Source organism: Oryctolagus cuniculus, chromosome 12, assembly GCF_051225735.1.
Source record: "Oryctolagus cuniculus isolate XC-2025 breed Fujian yellow rabbit chromosome 12, ASM5122573v1, whole genome shotgun sequence".
Lineage (NCBI taxonomy): Eukaryota > Metazoa > Chordata > Mammalia > Lagomorpha > Leporidae > Oryctolagus > Oryctolagus cuniculus.
Genome location: NC_142878.1, coordinates 17,695,659 through 17,715,039, shown reverse-complemented (window position 1 = coordinate 17,715,039; position 19,381 = coordinate 17,695,659). Strand labels below are relative to the sequence as shown.

Below are 19,381 nucleotides of genomic sequence, written 5' to 3'. Positions count from 1 at the left end.
GCTTCTGATCCAGCTTCCTGCTAACGCACCTGGGAGGCAGCAGCTGATGGCTCATGTGCTGAGTTCTGACACTCATGTGGAAGACCCGGAGGTAGTTCTGGCTCCTGGTTTTAGCCTGGCCCCTGGTGGACATTTAGGGGATGAGCCTGTGGATGAATATCTCCTTCTCTTTCTCCCTCCAGCTCTCCAACTCTCCCCCTCCTCTCAATAAAAAACTTCATTGGAAAGATAATGCATAACGTAAGAGTGAGGTGTTATCACCAAGTGGCACAGAGTGTATGTACAACGTATAGAAATAGAGAAACCAGCTATGCAACAGGCACCTCCTCCCATCCCCACCCTCCATAGCAGGGTCAGATGAGGGCTGTGACTGCCAGGCTGGGCACTGACTTGGAGGTGCCCTTGGCCATGCTCCCTAACACATTCCTGCCACCACTGTGGGTAGGACCAGCATGGGCTAACTTAGCCTGCTAGATGCAATGCCTTCTGGGGCCTGGTCATCGTAGCACCTCCTGAAAACACTTTCCAAGTATTCTCTGGAGGGCAGGAACTGCCTGGGCCTGGGTATGGATGAGCAACTTGAACAGTTTTTAAATGCCCCTCTTCAGAGTCCCAGCCAGAGAAGGCACCTTCTGCCAGAGCGACGCTTTTAAGTTTTCTAGGTCCATGTGCAGGAACCAGCCCCACAAGAAACCTTGGTGGGTCTAGGGCTCTCCCAGGGCACCCAGAACCATTTTGTTGCCATTCTACTTGGAAGTGCATTACTGATCCATTATTTATCATCAGGGAGAATCGAGAGACAGCAATTCCAGCCTCAGAACGCTGGAAGCAGAGACGAGGAATCCACACAAGGAAACTATCTTAAGTTTCCCTCCAAAGATGGCAGCCATCTGGGGCTCTGGGAATGGCACCTTGGCTCTGGCTATGGTTCTTCTGCAGCCTGTTGGAGATTTCTCAGTGTCTTCTAGCATGGAAAGGCCAGGCAGGCCAAGGAGGCCTGGAGAGGAGGCTAGGATGGCTCTCTATCCTACACATGATTTGCTGTTCTTCCTGAAAAGATTCTAAGCCCCCTCCAAAGCCAGCCCTGCTAGTACAGACAAACCTAGGGGAGGGCATTGTGAGCTGGCTGTAATTCCATGAAAGTACTGCTCATTGGTTGCTTCTCCCAAAAAACATTTCCAATCTCCTGTCTGCCCCTACTGAGGTGGGCATCAGCAAAGCTCAGCTGTGGGGGAGCACAAGGACATTGCAACTCCCAAATATTTTTGCAAGTCCCCTTCCAAAGCCAGGACAGACTTAGGCAGACATGTGGGTCTATAGCAGGCAGCCCCAAGCTGGCCACAGTCCTGTGTGTGATACATCTCTCAGAGGCCCTCCTAGCTGAGCAGCAGGACTGGCTGCCTGGGGAGGCAGCCTTGCACAGGGCCCAGTCTTTGCATGCCTGGAAGACTGCACTGGCCCAGGCCAGGGAAGGATGCCTAGCATGGAGCACACCTGGCTCAGTCTCCCTATGCAATTCCAAAAAAAGTGTGTACACCCTACAGAGAGGATGAGCGGCTAGAGCCAGCCATGGAGACCCACAGAGGATGTCTGGGGGCCAGTGGTGGCTTGAATGCACTTCACATATTGGCGACACCGCTGGAAAAAATTTTACAACTCCCAGGAAGGGAACACCACCCCAAAACAGCCACAGAGGGCATGGAGGGTGCCCTGGGGGCGCTCAGTCATTTGGGGAGTTATCCCTGAAAGATTTTTGAGTCTCTCCCCAGAGGCGGGGGCTGGAGGAGGGTGGTAGGAGACACCCACTGGAACGTTCCCGCCCCTCTCCGGGAGATGTGGCACTGGTGGGCAGGTGATAGAAGGCGCCACAGGTGCCTTGACTCAGATGTGGTCAACCAGGCACCCAATTGCCCGAGGCGCATTCCACCCCCCAACTTTTCTCCTTACTTAGGGGAGCCGGCTGACCACGAAGGACCAGGGAGGAGGCAGTAGGATCCTACGTCACCCCCCGGCTGGTCCACGAACTTCCACCCTGTCAGAGCAGCACCGGCCCCACTATCTAGAAACATCGTGGGAGGATGGTTGGCCAGCTGCTGTTCTGGGTAGGGTCCTGGCATCGGAGGCGCTAGGAGAAAACAAAAAACTAAGTTTGTTTTGGTGCAAAAAGGAAAAATTGGAAATCCACGCGTATAAGGGGTCTCCGAAAGCTTTATGGAACATATGCATTATGAAAATATGCATGAACTTATTTTTTCATTCTGTTTTCTACAGACTTTCTGAACTTCCCCAGACCCCATACAGAAAGTTTCAAAGTCCACCTGCAGGGCCCGGCAGAGGCCAGACCCAGAGGGGAGGGCAGGGAAGGCCACACCTGCTTGCATTCCCACCTGGGGACAGGATTTAGGATGCACCTTCCATCAATTGCTTTAGGTCCCATTCTGGGGAAAGCTATGAGGCCTGGGGAGGTTGCTTTAAAAAAAAAAATCTGGGAACAGGTGTTCATCCTTGGGAGTTCTTGCTCTGTTTCTTAGATGGTTTCCTCTGATTTCTATTTCTGGATCTTCTGGATTGTTCATGTTATCTGCTTTTCTCATGTTTTCTCACTATTTTTTTTTCTGGCCTGCTTCAGACAGGTTTCAGCCATAACTTCCAATACTATGATATAGACATCTCTTCCTATTTAATGGATATATTTTTTAAAAAGATTTATTTATTTATTATTTGAAAGGCAGAGTTACAGAGAGGCAGGGGAGAAAGAGAGAGAGGGAGAGGTCTTCCATCTGCTGGTTCACTCTCCAAATGGCCAGAACGGCCAGAGCTGCACTGAAGCCAGGGGCCAGGAGTGTCTTCCGGGTCTCCCACATGAGTTTAGGCACCCAAGAACTTGGGCCATCTTCTACTGCTTTCCCAAACCATGGCAGGAAGCTGGATCAGAAGAGGAGCAGCTGGGACTCGAACTGGCACCCATATGCTGGCTTTTACCTGCTACGTCACAGTGCCAGCCCTGGATATACTTTTTCTATCCCTCAGAATTTTGATTATCCATTTTTAAGGATTTAACAGTTTTATACAATGGAAATTAAAACTCTGGGATAATGAAAATACCATAAGTAGTTTAAAAATAAATCAGAGACGGGTGATGCTATTCATACTGTATATAATTGGCAAATAATTTGTGCCTGGAGTGTGTTTAAGCACACAGAGATACACAGACACACATCTCCTAAAATATAAAAGAAAAATTCAAACAGTCTAAGAGCATACTGATGATGTATGTGACGAATTAAAGCTCAGGAATATATATGCTGAAAGCCATAAGAAGATGGGAATGAATGTGGCTGGCACTGTGGCACAGCGGGTTAAAGCCGCATCCTGCAGCGTCAGCATCCCATATGGGCACCAGTTCGAGCTGCTCCTCTTCCAATCCAGCTCTCTGTTATGGCCTGGGAAAGCAGTGGAAGATGGCCCAAGTCCTTGGGCCCCTGCACCCGCGTGGGAGACCCAGAAGAAGCTTCTGGCTTCGGATCAGCTCAGCTCTTGCCATTGTGGTCATTTGGGGAGTGAACCAGTGGAATGGAAGACCTCTCTTTCTCTCTGGCTTTACCTCCTCTGTAACTGTCTTTCAAATAAATAATTCTAAACAAGATGGAAGTGGGTTGAAATTTCGTCACTGTGTGGCCATTTAGAAGCTGACATAACCACACGCCCTGCTTCTTCCAGCAACCTCCTTCACAGCCAGATTCAGAGGCTCCGGGGAGTTGTCCCCTTCCCTGGCTTTCATCCGACACTGGGCACTCAGCAGCAGTCTGGATGGGTGACCTTGGGAGCAAGGACTCAGGCCACAGCTTGTCCCAGCGACACTGTTCTTTTTCCAGGCATTTCTTTCTCCTTGCAGAGTTGCTCTGACTCTCTGCCTGAGCTAGAACACAGCAGGACACGCAGCTAAAGAGCTGGATCATACAGGGCCTGTTCTGCAGGTCGAAGGAAACTGCCCGGATTGATTAACGACAGCTGCCATCTTTTACAATATTCATTCTTCCTGCCCGTGGAAATGACCTCTCCATAATAGAGGCGGATGAAGCAGGTCAGATAAGCCAAGGTTAGAAAAACCCCTGAGTCCTATTGCTCAGAAGTTCGGAGTTTATCCTGTAGGCCAGCAGTTCCTACCGAGGGGTGATTTTGCCCCCAGAATGCATTTGCAACGTTTGGAGACCTTTTGGTTGTCACAGCAGGAGTGAGGAGAGTTACTATTGGAATCTAGTGAGGAGAAGCCAAGGAAACTGCTTCAAGTTCAGTGTGCAAGACAACTCTCCACAAGAAAGAATTGTCCTCTAAAGCTGAGGTCTAGAAATCCTGCTGCAGACCGTGGGGAGTGGGGTTATCAGATCTGTGATGGGATCAGAGTCAGAGATGAGTGAGGGGACCTTCCAGGAGTCTGGGGTCTAGCCTGAGGCAACGGGGAAGAAAAGCAGACTTCAGAGAGAATTCAGAAATCAACTAATTGTTCTGCATTACTGAGAAGAAAGAGACCGGCATAGGCAGGGAGCCTCTGGCTAGGTGCAGTGGGGAACGCTGGTACTGGTTCATATCTCAAATGAGAACACAGGCTGATCGGGAAGGGAGAGAGTGCATTTAGCTGAGTGGTGTTTGAGCCTTCCAGGGAAGCATTGTTTCCTTCTTTAATGAGTCTCAGGATGGTCCAGGTATCCTTATTCTAAGTGCTAGTGGTTAGTTGTGAGCAGAACTCGCATGCAGTTGACATTTAGCGGGTAAAACACAATGAGGAAATGAATATACTCTATACACCCATTTATACACACATTTTTATTTGGGAGATAATCAGCAACTAAACAATGCGTTTGGGGTGCCAAGAATATGTGGGCTGTGCATCCAGATTTGAGAGTTACAAGCATGATGCTTGAAGCTGGAGCAAGAAAGACTGCCAGGCCAAGGATTTGAGAAGCTAAAGCTTGAAGAATAACCAACCAACCACACCGTGGTACGTGGGAATGCTGGGGCAATCAACGTCCTGGAGAACTCACTGGCGGCGCTGTCATCCTAAAGCCATCCTAACTTAAACCACCCACCAACGCTGGCCGGACGCTTATTAATCTGATTAATGATAATAACAGTTCGCTCTGAAGACACCGCGCGCGACTACAAAACACATTCAGATTGCCGCCAAAGCCACCCAGACCAGTAGGAACTCTCGCGAGAACAGAAGGCGCTGCGCCGCGGGAGCCAGAACTCTCGCGAGAACGGCTGCATGATCACGGAGAGGCGGCGCGGCGGAGCGCGGAGCTATGGCCCGGCCGGGGCCGTCCTGGAGCCGGCAGGAGCGGCAGCAGGAGCGCGACGTGCGCGAACTCGTGCGACATGTCACCGGCCTGCAGGACGAGGCGGACCCCAACTTCCAGCTCGCGCTGAACTTCGCCTGGTCCAACTTCAGGTCCGTGGGGAGCGGGGAGCCGGGGAGGCTGGGGCGGGCGCGCAGGCCGCGGTGCCCCGGTGAGCTACGTGGTGCCCCGGTGAGCTGCGTGGTGCTCCGGTGAGCTGCTGCTTGGTGCCCCGTGAGCTGCTGCCTGGTGCCCCGGTGAGCCGCGCGGTGCCCCGGTGAGCTACGTGGTGCCGCGGTGAGCCGCTGCCTGGTGCCCCGGTGAGCCGCTGCCTGGTGCCCCGGTGAGCTGCGCGGTGCCCCGGTGAGCCGCTGCCTGGTGCCCCGGTGAGCTGCGCGGTGCCCCCGGTGAGCTGGTGCCCCGGTGAGCTGCGCGGTGCCCCGGTGAGCCGCTCGGTGCGCCCGGTGAGCCGCTGCCTGGTGCCCCGGTGAGCCGCTCCCTGGTGCCCCGGTGAGCTGGTGCCCACGGTGAGCCGCTCGGTGCCCCGGTGAGCTGGTGCCCACGGTAAGCCGCGCGGTGCCCCGGTGAGCCGCTGCCTGGTGCCCACGGTGAGCCGCTCCCTGGTGCCCCGGTGAGCTGGTGCCCACGGTGAGCCGCTCGGTGCCCCGGTGAGCTGGTGCCCACGGTGAGCCGCGCGGTGCCCCGGTGAGTTGTGCGGTGCCCCCGGTGAGGCGCGCGGTGCCCCGGTGAGCTGCTGCCTGGTGCCCCCGGTGAGCCGCGCGGTGCCCTGGTGAGTTGTGCGGTGCCCCCGATGAGCTGGTGCCCCGGTGAGCTGCGCGGTGCCCCGGTGAGCCGCCGCGCGGTGCCCCCGGGGGCTGTGCACCGTGGGGCGCCGGCCTCCCACCTAGCCTTCTCTGCTTGTGTGTCCTGCTGAACTCGCTGCCCATCGGGAGTCGTGTGCGGCGCACACCGACACCCTCTGGAACTGTGTTCCAGGCCCCCTTCCATTCTTACTTCGACGCACTGGGGAGTGTAGGAAAGTGACTGCGGTCGCCCCGACCGCCGCACCCCAGCGCCTGGAAGGGCTGCTGGCACAGAGTACGCTAAGGCTCCTCGCCCGGTTCTCATGCACTTTCTCGGGTGATTAATTTTGGAAGAGCTGGGCCAGGTATTTGGCTGGAGTCAGATGATCGATTTTTTGTTTCTGGGAAATGTAAATTAGACAGTACTTTTATGAGTATTACCCATAATGGAATTATCACTGAAAGAGTGTCGTTCATTGTTAATATTCTAAGTTCCATACAAATCTTGAATAATGAAGTTTTTCAGGATCTTTTAATCTTGATTGCTTAGTGATCATGGATATAATCTGCCTACTTGGTTTATAAGAATAGAGGTCTTTCACATTCAGTGAAAGTGTGCCAGATTTCTGAAATAATAAACAGTTCCTTTTTTAGGAAACCCACTTTTTTTGCTTATTTTTGTTTGAAAGGCACAGCAGGAGACAGAGAGAGAACCCAAGAGATAGACAGCATGAGACAGATCGTCCAACTGCTGGTTCATTCCCCAGATGCCCACAGCCACCAGGGCTGGGTTAGGCCAAAGCCGTGAGTCCAGAACTCAGTCCCCGCCTCCCACACCAATGGCAGGGACCAGGCCTAAAACCATCACCTGCATTAGCAGGAAGCTGGAGTGGAAGCTGAGCAAGAACTTGAACCAAGGCACTCTGATGTGGAATGTGGGTGTCCCAAATGGTGTCTCAACCTCTGTGCCAAGTGCCCATCCCTTCAACTCCATTCTTAAATGTAATTTATAAAAATAACAGTGTCTGTGGGCCGGCTCTGTGGGGTAGCAGGTAAAGCCACCTCCTGCAGTGCCAGCATCCCATATGCACACCCATTCTAGTTCCATTTGCTCCACTTCCTTCTTTTTAAGATTTATTTATTTGAAAGGCAGAGTTACAGAGAAGAAGCTGGGGGAGGGGAGTGAGAGAAATCTTCCACCTGCTAGTTCACTCCCCAGATGGCCACATTAGCCAAAGCTGAGCTGATCCAAAGCCAGGAGTTTCTTCCAGGTCTCCCGTGTGGGTGCAGGGCCCCATGAATTTGGGCCATCTTCTACTGCTTCCCCAGGCCATAGCAGAGGGCTGGCTCAGAAGTGCAGCAGCCAGGACTTGAACCAGTGCCCATGTGGGATGCTGCTTTTCCCTGCTACACCACAGCACCAGCCTCCATTTGCTCCACTCCTGATCCAGCTCCCTGCCAATGCACCAGGAAAAGCAGCAGAAGGTGGGCCGAGTCATTGGACCCCTGCACCCACATGGGAGACCTGGATGAAGCTCCTGGCTCCGGCTTTTACCTGGTGCAGCCCTGACCATTGTGGCCGTTTCAGGAGTGAACCAGCAGTCGGGAGATTTCAGGCTCTGTCTCTGCCTCTCCTTCGCTGTAACTCTACCTTTCAAATAAATAAATCTTTAAAAATAATAATAATAAACAAAAATAAATGCCTGAAATAGCTCATATGACACAGAAACTTAAGTGGTATATCCCAATTAATTTTTCTGTTAGTATTTCTTATTGGCAGTAGGTAGATGATCATTATTTTAGATGTGGAAAGAACAGTTGAAATTGTTTCCTTATGAAAATTGAGAGACTAAATTGTGATAGGTAAAATGGTGTTCCAGGCAGCCATTTACTAGGGTAGAATTAAATGTGTTACTAAACAGTGTAATTTGTTTCTTTATAGCACACATTGGTGGGGTTGTTAATAAAAAAGCTGGAAGGCTGGGGCCGCGGCTCTCTAGGCTAATCCTCTGCCTGCAGTGCTGGCACCCCGAGTGCTAGTCCCGGTTGGGGCGCCGGATTCTGTCCCGGTTGCTCCTCTTCCAGTGCAGCTCTCTGCTGTGTCCCGGGAGGATGGCCCAAGTGCTTGGGCCCTGCACCCGCATGGGAGACCAGGAGGAAGCACCTGGCTCCTGGCTTCGGATCAGCGCAGTGCACCAGCCGTAGTGGCCATTTGGGGGGTGAGCCATCGGAAAAGGAAGACCTTTCTCTCTGTCCCTCTCTCTCTCTCTCACTGTCTAACTCTGCCTGTCAAAAAAATAAATAAATAAGTATAAAAAATAAAAAAGCTGGAAAAGTTGAGAGAGCTATGCTATAAAGTTATACTTTAATTCATCAGAAAAATGAATGATTCATGGTTACATTTTTGAAAATTGTGGCCACATTTTAGGCCTTGAAAATTCGAAGACAAGTAAGAGCTGTCCTCTGTTCTTAAGAAGGAGGAACACCAAAGTCAGTTGCAGGAAGATGCAGAATAGGGTTCTAACCTGAGGGTCCAAAGCTGGCATTCAGGGGCTTGTGAATTTGGTTGAGAAAAAATTTTTACACCATCCACTAACTGAAAAGTAGCATTTTCATCAATTATGAATGAAAGCAACAAACCACAGCAATGTTAGCCTACCTATGATTTGTCAGCAGTAAAAACCACATGTCATATTAGAGTTGTTGTGCAGGTATTACTGAACATTGTTTACTCTGACTTTAATGGCAGTCCATATCCTTAGGCCCACTGCTAGATGCTATATTTAAATGTTTAATAAAGAAATGTATCTCTTAACTCCATCACCAATATTTAAAATTACTTGACGGCTTTATTTCCATTTTCTTTATTTTTGCATTTCAAAGCATCATTCAGGGGCCCTTCAATTGTAACAAAGATTAGGAGCACCTGATATAGATAGGCTGTGCTGAACTTAGGGCTTTGTTGGAAGACACAGGAGCTAGCAGACAGGGCAGGGATGCTTTCTCAGAACACAGGGGCTGTTTGCCTGTCTGATGGTGGAGGTAAGGGGGAGAGGTGCACCCTGGAAATGTTTAAGTATAGAGTCTATGGAGGGATATTCAGAGCTGTGAGGCAGGGCTACTTAGCCAGGTGACAGAACTGACCAAAACATTGCATTTTATTTTTGTTAGGTTTCATCGTTTTTTGGATGTCAATAGCCACAAAATAGAAAAGACAATAGAAGGGTAAGTTGGGTTTTCATGTAAATATGTGCACATTCAGAAATATATGTATTTTTATGGACCTTTCTGTTAATATAGCTCTATAACAGTTGATGTTTTAAATATTTCAGAATTCATGAGAAATTCATAATTCATTCTGATCTCAGCAAGGCTGCTAGCTGGAAGAGATTAACTGAGGAATTTCTAAATTCATCACTTCCCAACGTAAATGAAACAAAGGTATGGTTCACTTACAAGATCTCTGTTGGGTATTTTACTATTTCCAATCTGATTATTGTCAGCTTGTTTCTGCTAATATAATAAGGGTATATATTAATTAATATAACATAATAAGGATACGTGTTATGTTTATTCAATTTTAGTATTGTCAAGTGGCTAAAACAGGATCTCCTGAAAACTGACTTTAACATTGCCATCAACCAGGTGTGCCTCAGCTTGGGATGAAAGGAAGAGCATGTTCTCATCTCCATTGCCTAACCCCAAACCTGCTATGGAACTAGACGCCAGAGATTGGCTCAAATAGTAGCACAGGCTGGATACCTTAAAACTTCCAAATGACTTCCCAGCACTTGGTAACAATAACTGCCTACACTTGTTACAGTCCGAGCACGTGGTGATAACTGCCTGTGCTTGTTACGTATCAGGTGCACTTTCATACGAGGTCATGCGTCACCAAAACCACCCGTGGGCACAGTGACTCACTAGAAGGATTCACAGACTTAAGCTGTCATCTTCACTGTTAGTGCTTGTTACAGTGGAAGGGTGCAGATGTGATCCACGTGGGCAAAGGTGCACGGAGCAAAGGCTGGGAGAAACCGGGCAGGAGCTTCCGATGTCCCTCGCCGTGGGGAGACACAAAAGGAGTGCACTTAATTCTCTTGTAATAGTGTGTGACAGGATTTGAAAATTGGTACCCAGAGGTTTTTGGGGGGGCAGAGGATCAGCCACATAGGCAGGCAGAGCCTACCTCTAATTCCCATTTTGGCCTTTCATTAGCATCTCCAACCATTTTTCTGTGTTCTCTCCACTATGGGCACCCTGGACACAATGGGACCATGTCCCCTCCTCTGCTGTGACACATCCTGTACCTTACCTGCCTTGCTGCTCTTCTTTCTCCTGACTGGGGACTCTCACCCTTTGTTAAACTCAAGTACTGTCTTAGTGGGTACTGTGTATTTCACTTAGCCTTTTAAGAAGCTGCTAAATTGTTTCCCAAAGAGGCTTATATTTCTACTAGCAAAGTATAAGGGTTCTACTCTCTCCATATCCTGGTCAGCTCTTATTATTGTCTGTCCTTTTGATTGAAGACATCGTAAAGGGTATGCAGTAATATTTCACTGTGTTAGAGTTTACTTTTCTCTAACACCTCATGATATTGAGCACCTCTTCATCTATTTTTTTTTTTTTTTTTTTTGAAGATTTACTTCATTTATTTTGAAAGAGTTACAGAGAGAGAAAAACAGACAAAGATCTTCATTTGCTGGCTCGTGCCTCAGATAGCCGCAATGGCCAGCACTAATGCAAGAGCCTGGTTTCATCTCAGTCTCCCTCGTGGAGCCACTTTGGCCATCTTCTTCTGCATTTCCCAGGCCATTAAGAGGGAGCTAGATCAGAACTATAGCAGCCAGGATGTGAACCAGTGCCCATATGGGATGCCAGTATCACAGGTGGCAGCTTTTACCCACTAAACCAAAACGAGAGCCTCTTTTCATGTATATGTTTTTGGCCATTCGTTTGTTTTCTTAGTATCCACTCAAGTCGTTTACTCATTTTTAAATTGGCTTATCTTACTGAGTTACCAGTTTCCTTATCAGAAAAGTGATTTTTGTTTAAGATTTATTTATTTATTTGAAAGTCAGAGTTACACAGAGAGAGGAGAGACAGAGAGAGGTCTTCCATCCACTGCTTCACTCCCCAGTTAGCTGCAACGGCTGGAACTGCACCGATCTGAAGCCAGGAGCCAGAAGCTTCTTCCAGGTCTCCCATGCTAGTGCAGGGGCCCAAGCACTTAGGCCATCTTCCACTGCTTTCCCAAGACATAGCAAAGAGATGGACTGTAGTCTCTGTTTTCTTTTGAGATCCCCAAGATATAATTATTTTGCTTGGCCGGCGCCACGGCTCAATAGGCTAATCCTCCACCTGTGGCTGGCACCCTGGGTTCTAGTCCTGGTCAGGGCACCGGATTCTGCCCCGGTTGCTCCTCTTCCAGTCCAGCTCTCTGCTGTGTCCCAGGAGTGCAGTGGAGGATGGCCCAAGTGCTTGGGCCCTGCACCCGCATGGGAAACCAGGAGAAGCACCTGGCTCCTGCCTTCGGATCAGCGCGGTACGCCGGTAGCAGTGGCCATTGGAGGGTGAACCAGCAGAAAAGGAAGACCTTTCTCTCTGTCTCTCTCTCTCACTGTCTAACTCTGCCTGTCAAAAAAAAAAAAAAAAAAAAAAATTTCACTTAGCCGTTTTTCAACTTTGAAATAATGCAAAAGCAATATGCATTCAGTAGAAGCCCTACTTCAATTTTATCTTTTCTGCACCTAGTACATGTGTTATGACACAATAGTCTGTGATGCTGGGCAGCATCAGTGAGCAACAGGCCCCTATCAGACTCACAATCATGAACGTACACAACTGATACTCTACAGTATACTGTATAAGGGGACTGGAAGAAGTCCATGGAAAATGGAATTAAAAGATAAAATATATACACTTTTTTTTCTTTCTTTCTTTTGTTGAGAGAGACAGAGAGAAAGGTCCTCCATCTGTTGGTTCACCCCACAAATGGCCACCACGGCCGGCGAGCCAGGAGCCAGGCACTTCCTCCTGGTCTCCCATGCGGGTGCAGGGCCCAAGCACTTGGGCCATCCTCCACTGCCTTCCCGGGCCACAGCAGAGAGCTGGACTGGAAGAGGAGCAACTGGGACTAGAACCCGGAGTACCAGCGCTGCAGGCGGAGGATTAGCCTAGTGAGCCACGGCGCCGGCCCGCTTGTTTTTCAGCATACACTTCACCAAGTTAATAACACTGTGTTTTTTTTGTTTGTTTGTTTTGTTTTGTTTTGTTTTTAAGACTTATTTATTTGAGAGGTAAAGATACAGAGAAAGAGAGGGAGACACAGAAAGGTCTTCCTTCCACTGGTCACTTCCAAAATGGCCACAGTGGCTGGAGCTGAGCTGCTGAAAAGTCAGTAGCCAGGAACTTGTTCCCGGTCTCCCACAAGGGTGTGAGTGCTTGGGCCATTTTCCACTGCTTTCCCAGGACATCAGCAGGGAGCTGGATCAGAAGAGGAGCAGCCAGGACTTGAACTGGTACCCATATAGGATGCTGGCACTGCAGGTGGAGACTTAGCCTAACATGCCACAGTGCTGGCCCCCATGACACTTTGATAAATGATGCCACCAGTCATTTTGTCCATGCCTGAAGAACTAAGTGTCCTGGGAATTTATCCACATCAACACAGTCCTTTTTTACATTATTAACTGAAGAAAAAAATGGGTACTTTTTAACAGAATTTTTTTAAGAAGCCAAAGGAAGCCAGAAGGTGTCAAACTAGTTCTGTAAAATAGGTGCCTAGTGACTTCCCATCAAAACTCACAGAACTGCCCTTGTTTGACAGGAGGAATGAACAGGAGCATCGTCTCGGTGGAGAAGGATCCTGGTGAATTTTTTCCAGGTGTTTTTCTCCTAAAGTTCTGGGCTAACTTTCTCAGAACCTCTCATGCTAAACAGATGTTATCATTCTTTGGCCTTTTAGAAAGTCAACAAGCAAAATCCTTTGTCATCCCGAAAGCCTGTTGCCATGACTTTTGCCTCTTGGTAGCCATTGTCTTGATTGTGCTTTGTCTTCAGGATCACACTGGTAACACCATGTTTCAACTCCTGCTGTAATTCTTCAAAGAAAGGCTTCAGGATCTTGATGCCACTTATTTAAAATTTCCACTTACGGGGTCGGCGTTGTGGCGCAGCGGATTAAAGCCCTGGCCTGAAGCACTGGCATCCCATGTGGGCGCCATTTCTAGTCCCAGCTGTTCCTCTTCCGATCCAGCTCTCTGCTATGATTGGCTTCAGATTGGCACAGTTCCAGCTGTTACAGCCATCTGGGGAGTGAACCAGCGGATGAAAGACTTCTGTCTCTACCTCTCTGTAACTCTGTCTTTCAAATAAACAAAATAAATCTTTAAAAAAAATTTTTCAACTTAAAAGGGGAACACTAATACACAGAATGGGAATGTAAATTAGCATAGCTACCGGAAAAAGCAACATGGTTTCTTTTTTTTTTTTTTTTTTTTTTTAAGATTTATTTTATTTGAAAGACAGAATTACAGAGAGAGGTAGTGACAGAGAGAGAGATTCACTTCGCTTGTTCACTCCCCAGATGGCCGCAGTGGCTGGAGCTGCACCGATCCAAAGTCAGGAGCCAGGAGCTTCTTCCAGGTCTCCCACGTGGGTGCAGGGGCTCAAGGACTTTGGCCATCTTCTACTGCTTTCCCAGGCCATAGCAGAGAGCTGGATCGGAAGAGGTGCAGCCGGGACTAGAACCAGTGCCCATTGGGATGCCAGTGCTTCAGGCTAGGGCTTTAACGCACGGCACCACAACACGGTTTCTTAAAAAACTTGAAATAGATTTGCCATATGATCCAGCAATCCCAGTAGTGGGTATATGCCCCAAAGATGTGACCACATTATATCAAAGAGACTATCAAAGAGATTTTTGAACCACCATGCAATCAACCAACGTGTCGTTACCACATGAATGGACAAAGAAAATGTGTTTCTTATGTATACACAAATATTATTCAGCTATAAAGAAGACTGAAATTCCATTTGCATCAAAATGGTTGCAACTGGAGAACATCGTGTTGAGTGAAATAAGCTGGACACAGAAAGACATATTGCATGTTCTCCCTTATATCAAAAAACAAAAATATAAAAGAAATGTCTGTGTGTATCAGTATTGCTGCAAACTTATTTTTGTCAAACTTTGTTTTAAAAAAATTGAAATTGCTTCAGAAGTTTTAAAAAAAAGAAAAAATAAAAAGCAAATCACCATTGAAAAGTAAAATAAAATTTCCACTTAAAATTTGGCTTTTGGGGCTGGCATTGTGACATAGCTGGTAAAGCTGCCACCTGTAATGTTGGCGTCCTATATGTGCGCCGAATCATGTCCCGACTGCTCCATTTCCAGTCCAGCTCCCTGCTAATGGCCTGGGAAAAGCAGTGGAAGATGGCCCAAATATTTGACCCCTTGCACCCATGTGGGAGACCCAGATGAAGCTCCTGGATCCAGGTTGGCCCAGCCCTGGCTTTTGCAGCGATCTGGGGAATGAACAAGCAGATGGAAAAATCTCAACATTCTTCCACCCAAGCTTCACCACAGATGTAATGTTTGTTCTTACTTCAATTTTAGTAGAATTCATATTGCTCTGACTGGGGGCTCTTTTCAAATTGACTTCTTAGCCTACCCTTTGCCTCGAACTAGATCCATTCAGACAAGTTGAAACATATTAGTATAAGTTTATTCTGATGCAAAAAAAAAAAAATTGAAATCCATGCATAGTTTTTCATAATATGTATTTTCCATGAACTTTTTGGAGATCCCTCTTATTTAACAAGTTGTACTGTGTATTCAACATATTTAAAACAAATTAGATGGTTTAGCCAGCTCTGGGCTAATGTAAGTGCTTTTGAGCACATTTAATCTAGGCTTGGCTAGGCTCTGATGTTGGTTAGGTTTGGTGTATTAAAAGCATTTTCAACTTAACAATGGGTTTATTGAGACATAATTGCATTGTGAGTCTTTTTATAGTAATAGCACTCATGTCTATGTCTGTGCTCCGTTGTTGCATGTGCTGTGAGGAAAGAGCTTAATTTATTTTACACAGGAATATCCTATTGTCCTAATACCACTTACTGAGAAAGGCTGTCCTTTACCTGTTAGATTATCTTGGCAGCTTTGCCAAAAACAAATCTATCTTAGTAAATGTAAGGATAGATTTCTGGAGTCTGTATTGTTTCATTGTTCTATGCCTATCCTTACCACCATACTGTTTGTAGCTACGTATACATGTCTGTGTGTGTGTATAGTATAATTTTTATGGAGGGTATTTTGACATTATTTCTTGAAATTCCAAATGTAAATATTATTTGACTTAGCTTTTCACATTTTAGGAATTTATTATATAGGTGAACTCTTATAATTATGAAGCAGTAAGTTTGTGATTACAAAAGATTGAGGGAGGAGCCATGCTGTGGCGTAGTAAGTTAAGCCTTTGCCTGTAATGTCAGCATCCCATATGGGCACCAGTTCGAGTCCCAGCTGCTCCACTTCCAATCCAGCTCCCTGCTAATGGCCTAGGAAAGTGGTAGAAGATGACCAAAATGCCTGGGCCCCTGCAACCATGTGGGAAACACAGAAGAAGTTCCTGGCTCCTGGCTTTGGATCAGCCCAGCTCTGGCCATTGCAGCTATTTGGAGAGTAAACCAGTGGAAGAAAGACCTCTCTCCAACTCTGCCTATCAAATAAACAAATTTTAAAAGTCTTAAAGAAATGATTGGGGAAAAGTTTCAATTTTACTAACAGGGGAATGGTTAAATAAAAAAATGGTACATCTGTGTTAAACTGTTGGACATGTTTAAGCTTCATCTTGCATATTGCCGTGAGAGAATAATCAGTACCCTAAAAGCATTTCACTTGTTCTAGAAATAAACACTCTCATCACCCAGATGTTTTACGCTTGTTAGAAACAGAGAACTGAAATTTCTGACGACTTTGCGCTTCCTTAGGTGTTCACATTTGAGCTATGAAAAGAGTTTAGAGATTAGGATTTAATTAGGTATAATTCATGTTATCTCAAACCAGGGAAAAATTGGGAGATGACTGTCATGGGGTTTTCTTGGCTCTGGTTCAGAAAGCACTCCCCTGAGTGACTCATCATCTTCATCTTTTCTTTTAAAGACAGATGCGCATTATTCCCTTCTCTCACTCCTTCTGTGTCTGTCTGATTCTCCTTCAAACAGCAATTATGTGGAAACACCAAGAGATAAAGAAGTGGGTATGTTACCAGATAGTTTATCATATAAGAAATATTCAAGAAATTGATTTTATTACTTAATTAGTAGACATTGAGGTTTTATTAAAAGTTGTAAAACTGTACAAAAGTAAAATGTATGTTTCTTTGAATGTGATTGCAATTGCAAAATTTCATTTAAAATTTGAGTTCTGACTTTGTAAGTTAAACTACCTTCAATTATAAGAATGAGAAAATACATTTGAATGTGAGTTAATTAAACTGTGCAAATGTATTAAAACATCAATTTATTGTATTTCTTTATTTTGGAACTTTTCATTACCCGAGTGTGTCTTGAGTTTTGTTAGACTTTTTTCATTTAGTTTTGGAGTTTGTTTTAGAAACATTTATGATAAAGCTGATGAGGTTCTTGTTACATTTTAGAAAAGAAAGATGATTTTGACTGGGGAAAATACTTAATGGAAGGTGAAGAAATTGACCTTGGTCCGAACGAGGATACACCAGTAAGTGGCCATAGTCCTGTTACACTTGCCAAGTGATATAGATGAGTTTAGTGGATCTACCTGCCATAGAGCAACTTAGCTAAAATGGGAACACTCTTCACAGAGCCAGAATAGCTTGTTATGGAGGAGTTCCTTAGAGCTTGTAAATTATTAGTACAGGAAAGGTGACTGAGTGAATACAACTCACAGTTAAGGGGCTGTGACCCTGGGATTTTTGCTGCTCCAAATAATTTCATTCCTGTAATTGACAATTTTAAGATATTTATTAAAAAAATTTGTTTTTGCTTTTATGTCCATGTTGAGAGTTTTTACTTTTCTTACAAAATTTTCTTCATCTTTTAACCTAAATAGCTCTGGTGGTAATACTCCCTAAGGGTGCGGTCTGTTTCCTTTTTACATCAGAATTGGTCTGAAGATAGTGAAGATGAAGATGACCAACAGCCCTTAAGCAGAGAGGACTCTGGGATTCAGGTGGACAGGACACCGTTAGAAGAACAAGATCAAAACAGGAAACTGGGGTCTCGTGTCAGCTGGAAAGGTAGTGTAGTATGTGTTGTCAAATGCTGGTGCTTTCTAGCAGGAATTCTCTGGGAGGAAGGGCAGGCTTTAAGATGGTTCCTTGTGATCCGGATAGTGCTAAGCTGAGCTGTCTTTGTAAAGCAGATCTTTTTAAACCATTCATGCATCTAAGAAGTAGCTTTGCCAGATGGACACATAGTAGTTACAGCTGACTCTATTGATCACCTCTTCATTACTGTAACAATGGCAGCTAACTCATAGAGACGAATGCCTTACTTTGGCTCACAGTTCTGGAGATTCGAAGTCCAAAGAGTGCGTGGTAGCTTTGATGAGCATTCTGCTTGACCACACTAGACAGTGGCAGGAGCACACAAATGTCAGAGAGTCAGAAACAGGGAGAGTCTTCAGATGCTAGTTCTTTTCCCAAATGCCTACAACAGCTAGCGTTGGTCCAGGCCAAACCCAGGAGCCCCAAAGTCAATTCAGGTCTCTATCATAGGTGCAGGGACCCAGCATTTGAGGCGTTACCTCCTGCCTTCCAGTGTGCACATATAAGAAGTTGGAATTGGGAGTGGAGCCAGGACTCCAGTCCAGGCTTCCTGCTATGCCAAGTGCCAGTCCCAACTTTGGAGTTTAAACTCCTGTATGAGTAAGGGGCCATATTGTATTCAGACTGTAGCTGTGACTTAACATCCTGATGATTTTCTGGTTTTCTTTTTCTTTCCTTTCTTCATTCTTGAGTTGAACCTCCAGGGTAAATTGTGTTACCTGTGCAACTCAGTTCAAGTACATCATCATCTCTGTCTAAGCCTCTTAATTTATTTCTTCCCTTGTGCTATTTCTGTTTGCTACTCCTGTTTCCTTTTTTCTGCCAGCTGTGTCATAGGCAACTGTTCTGATATACCATGAATCTTTTAAACGCTCATGGGAAAATGGAAGTTAAAATACGGCTTCATTTTGGTGCAAAAAATTTTTATAATATGCACAATGGATATTATGAAAAACTACATGGATTTCAAAACATGTTTTTGTACCAGAATAAACTCATACTTTAAATTCCATTTTTCCCTGGACTTTCTGAAGTGCTTTCATTGCTGTATTCTTATGTGTCCTGAATTCTTATAAAACAACATTGTGTTTGTTGGTGTGTTTCATTTTTTAAAGTAAGTAACTGATATTATACTGTGTGTAAATTTTCTTGTTGCTATTTGCCCTCAGCTTTATTTTGCAATGTGTCTCTGCTGCCATGTGGACATTGCTTCCTTTGTTCCTAACTGCTGTGTAGGATTCTGCAGTTTGCAGCCAACATTTTTCCATAACCTATTCTCTGTCGCCTGAGTTGCCCTTACCCTCTCTGCCACCGCTACAACTCTGCCCACTGTGGACCTGTGGGAGAATTTTACTGCAATGCAAATTCCTGCCCCTACCGTCTCATCAGTGCTTGATAAGATCCTCCCTTTTGATTGGCACCACTGTTTCCATTGCATTTGTCTGACAACAAATGGTTTAGGGGTTTCTTCATGTACTTGTTGGTCTCTCAGAATTACCCCTTCTGTGAATTGCTTGCCTGCTGATACCATTTCCTTTTGTGTTTCATATCATTCCTACCCACTCTTACCCCTGAGAGATCTTTACAGATCTGGAAACATATTCTAGTCAGTCACATGACTGTTAACATTTTTGTCTGATATCCTTCAAGTAAAATCTTTGAGTGTTTATATATATAAATTGAATTTTGGGCTCCTGGGTTTGGCCTGGACCAACCCTAGCTGTTGCAGCATTTGGGTAAAGAACTATTCAAACCTCTGATTTTTTCATGTTGTTATTCTTTGGGTCTCTCTCTCTGTCTGTAGCTCTACCTGTCAAATAAATAAATTTTAAAAAGTAGAGGGGCCGGCACCGCGGCTCACTTGGCTAATCCTCCACTTGCGGTGCCGGCACCCCAGGTTCTAGTCCCGGTTGGGGCGCTGGTTCTGTCC

The 19,381-nt window shown here is 46.1% G+C and overlaps 1 protein-coding gene across 4 annotated transcripts in view; it reads left to right on the top strand.

Annotated features, from left to right (window-relative positions):
* The first annotated feature begins 5,175 nt into the window (after positions 1 to 5,175).
* Positions 5,176 to 19,381, top strand: part of TUBGCP5 (tubulin gamma complex component 5) — a 43,292-nt gene continuing 29,086 nt past the window's right edge. The window contains exons 1-6 of one of the 4 annotated variants that reach the window (XR_016217743.1): positions 5,176 to 5,449; positions 9,311 to 9,364; positions 9,472 to 9,580; positions 16,308 to 16,404; positions 16,804 to 16,883; positions 17,286 to 17,421. Coding sequence is in view for 3 of the 4 variants with exons in the window: in XM_008269727.5 (XP_008267949.3) it covers positions 5,304 to 5,449; positions 9,311 to 9,364; positions 9,472 to 9,580; positions 16,308 to 16,404; positions 16,804 to 16,883; positions 17,286 to 17,421 (622 nt within the window). In the remaining variant the exon portion in view is untranslated. The remainder of the gene's footprint in view (positions 5,450 to 9,310; positions 9,365 to 9,471; positions 9,581 to 16,307; positions 16,405 to 16,803; positions 16,884 to 17,285; positions 17,422 to 19,381) is intronic. The other 3 variants (XM_008269727.5, XM_089309642.1, XM_070053560.2) reach the window with 3 other exon arrangements.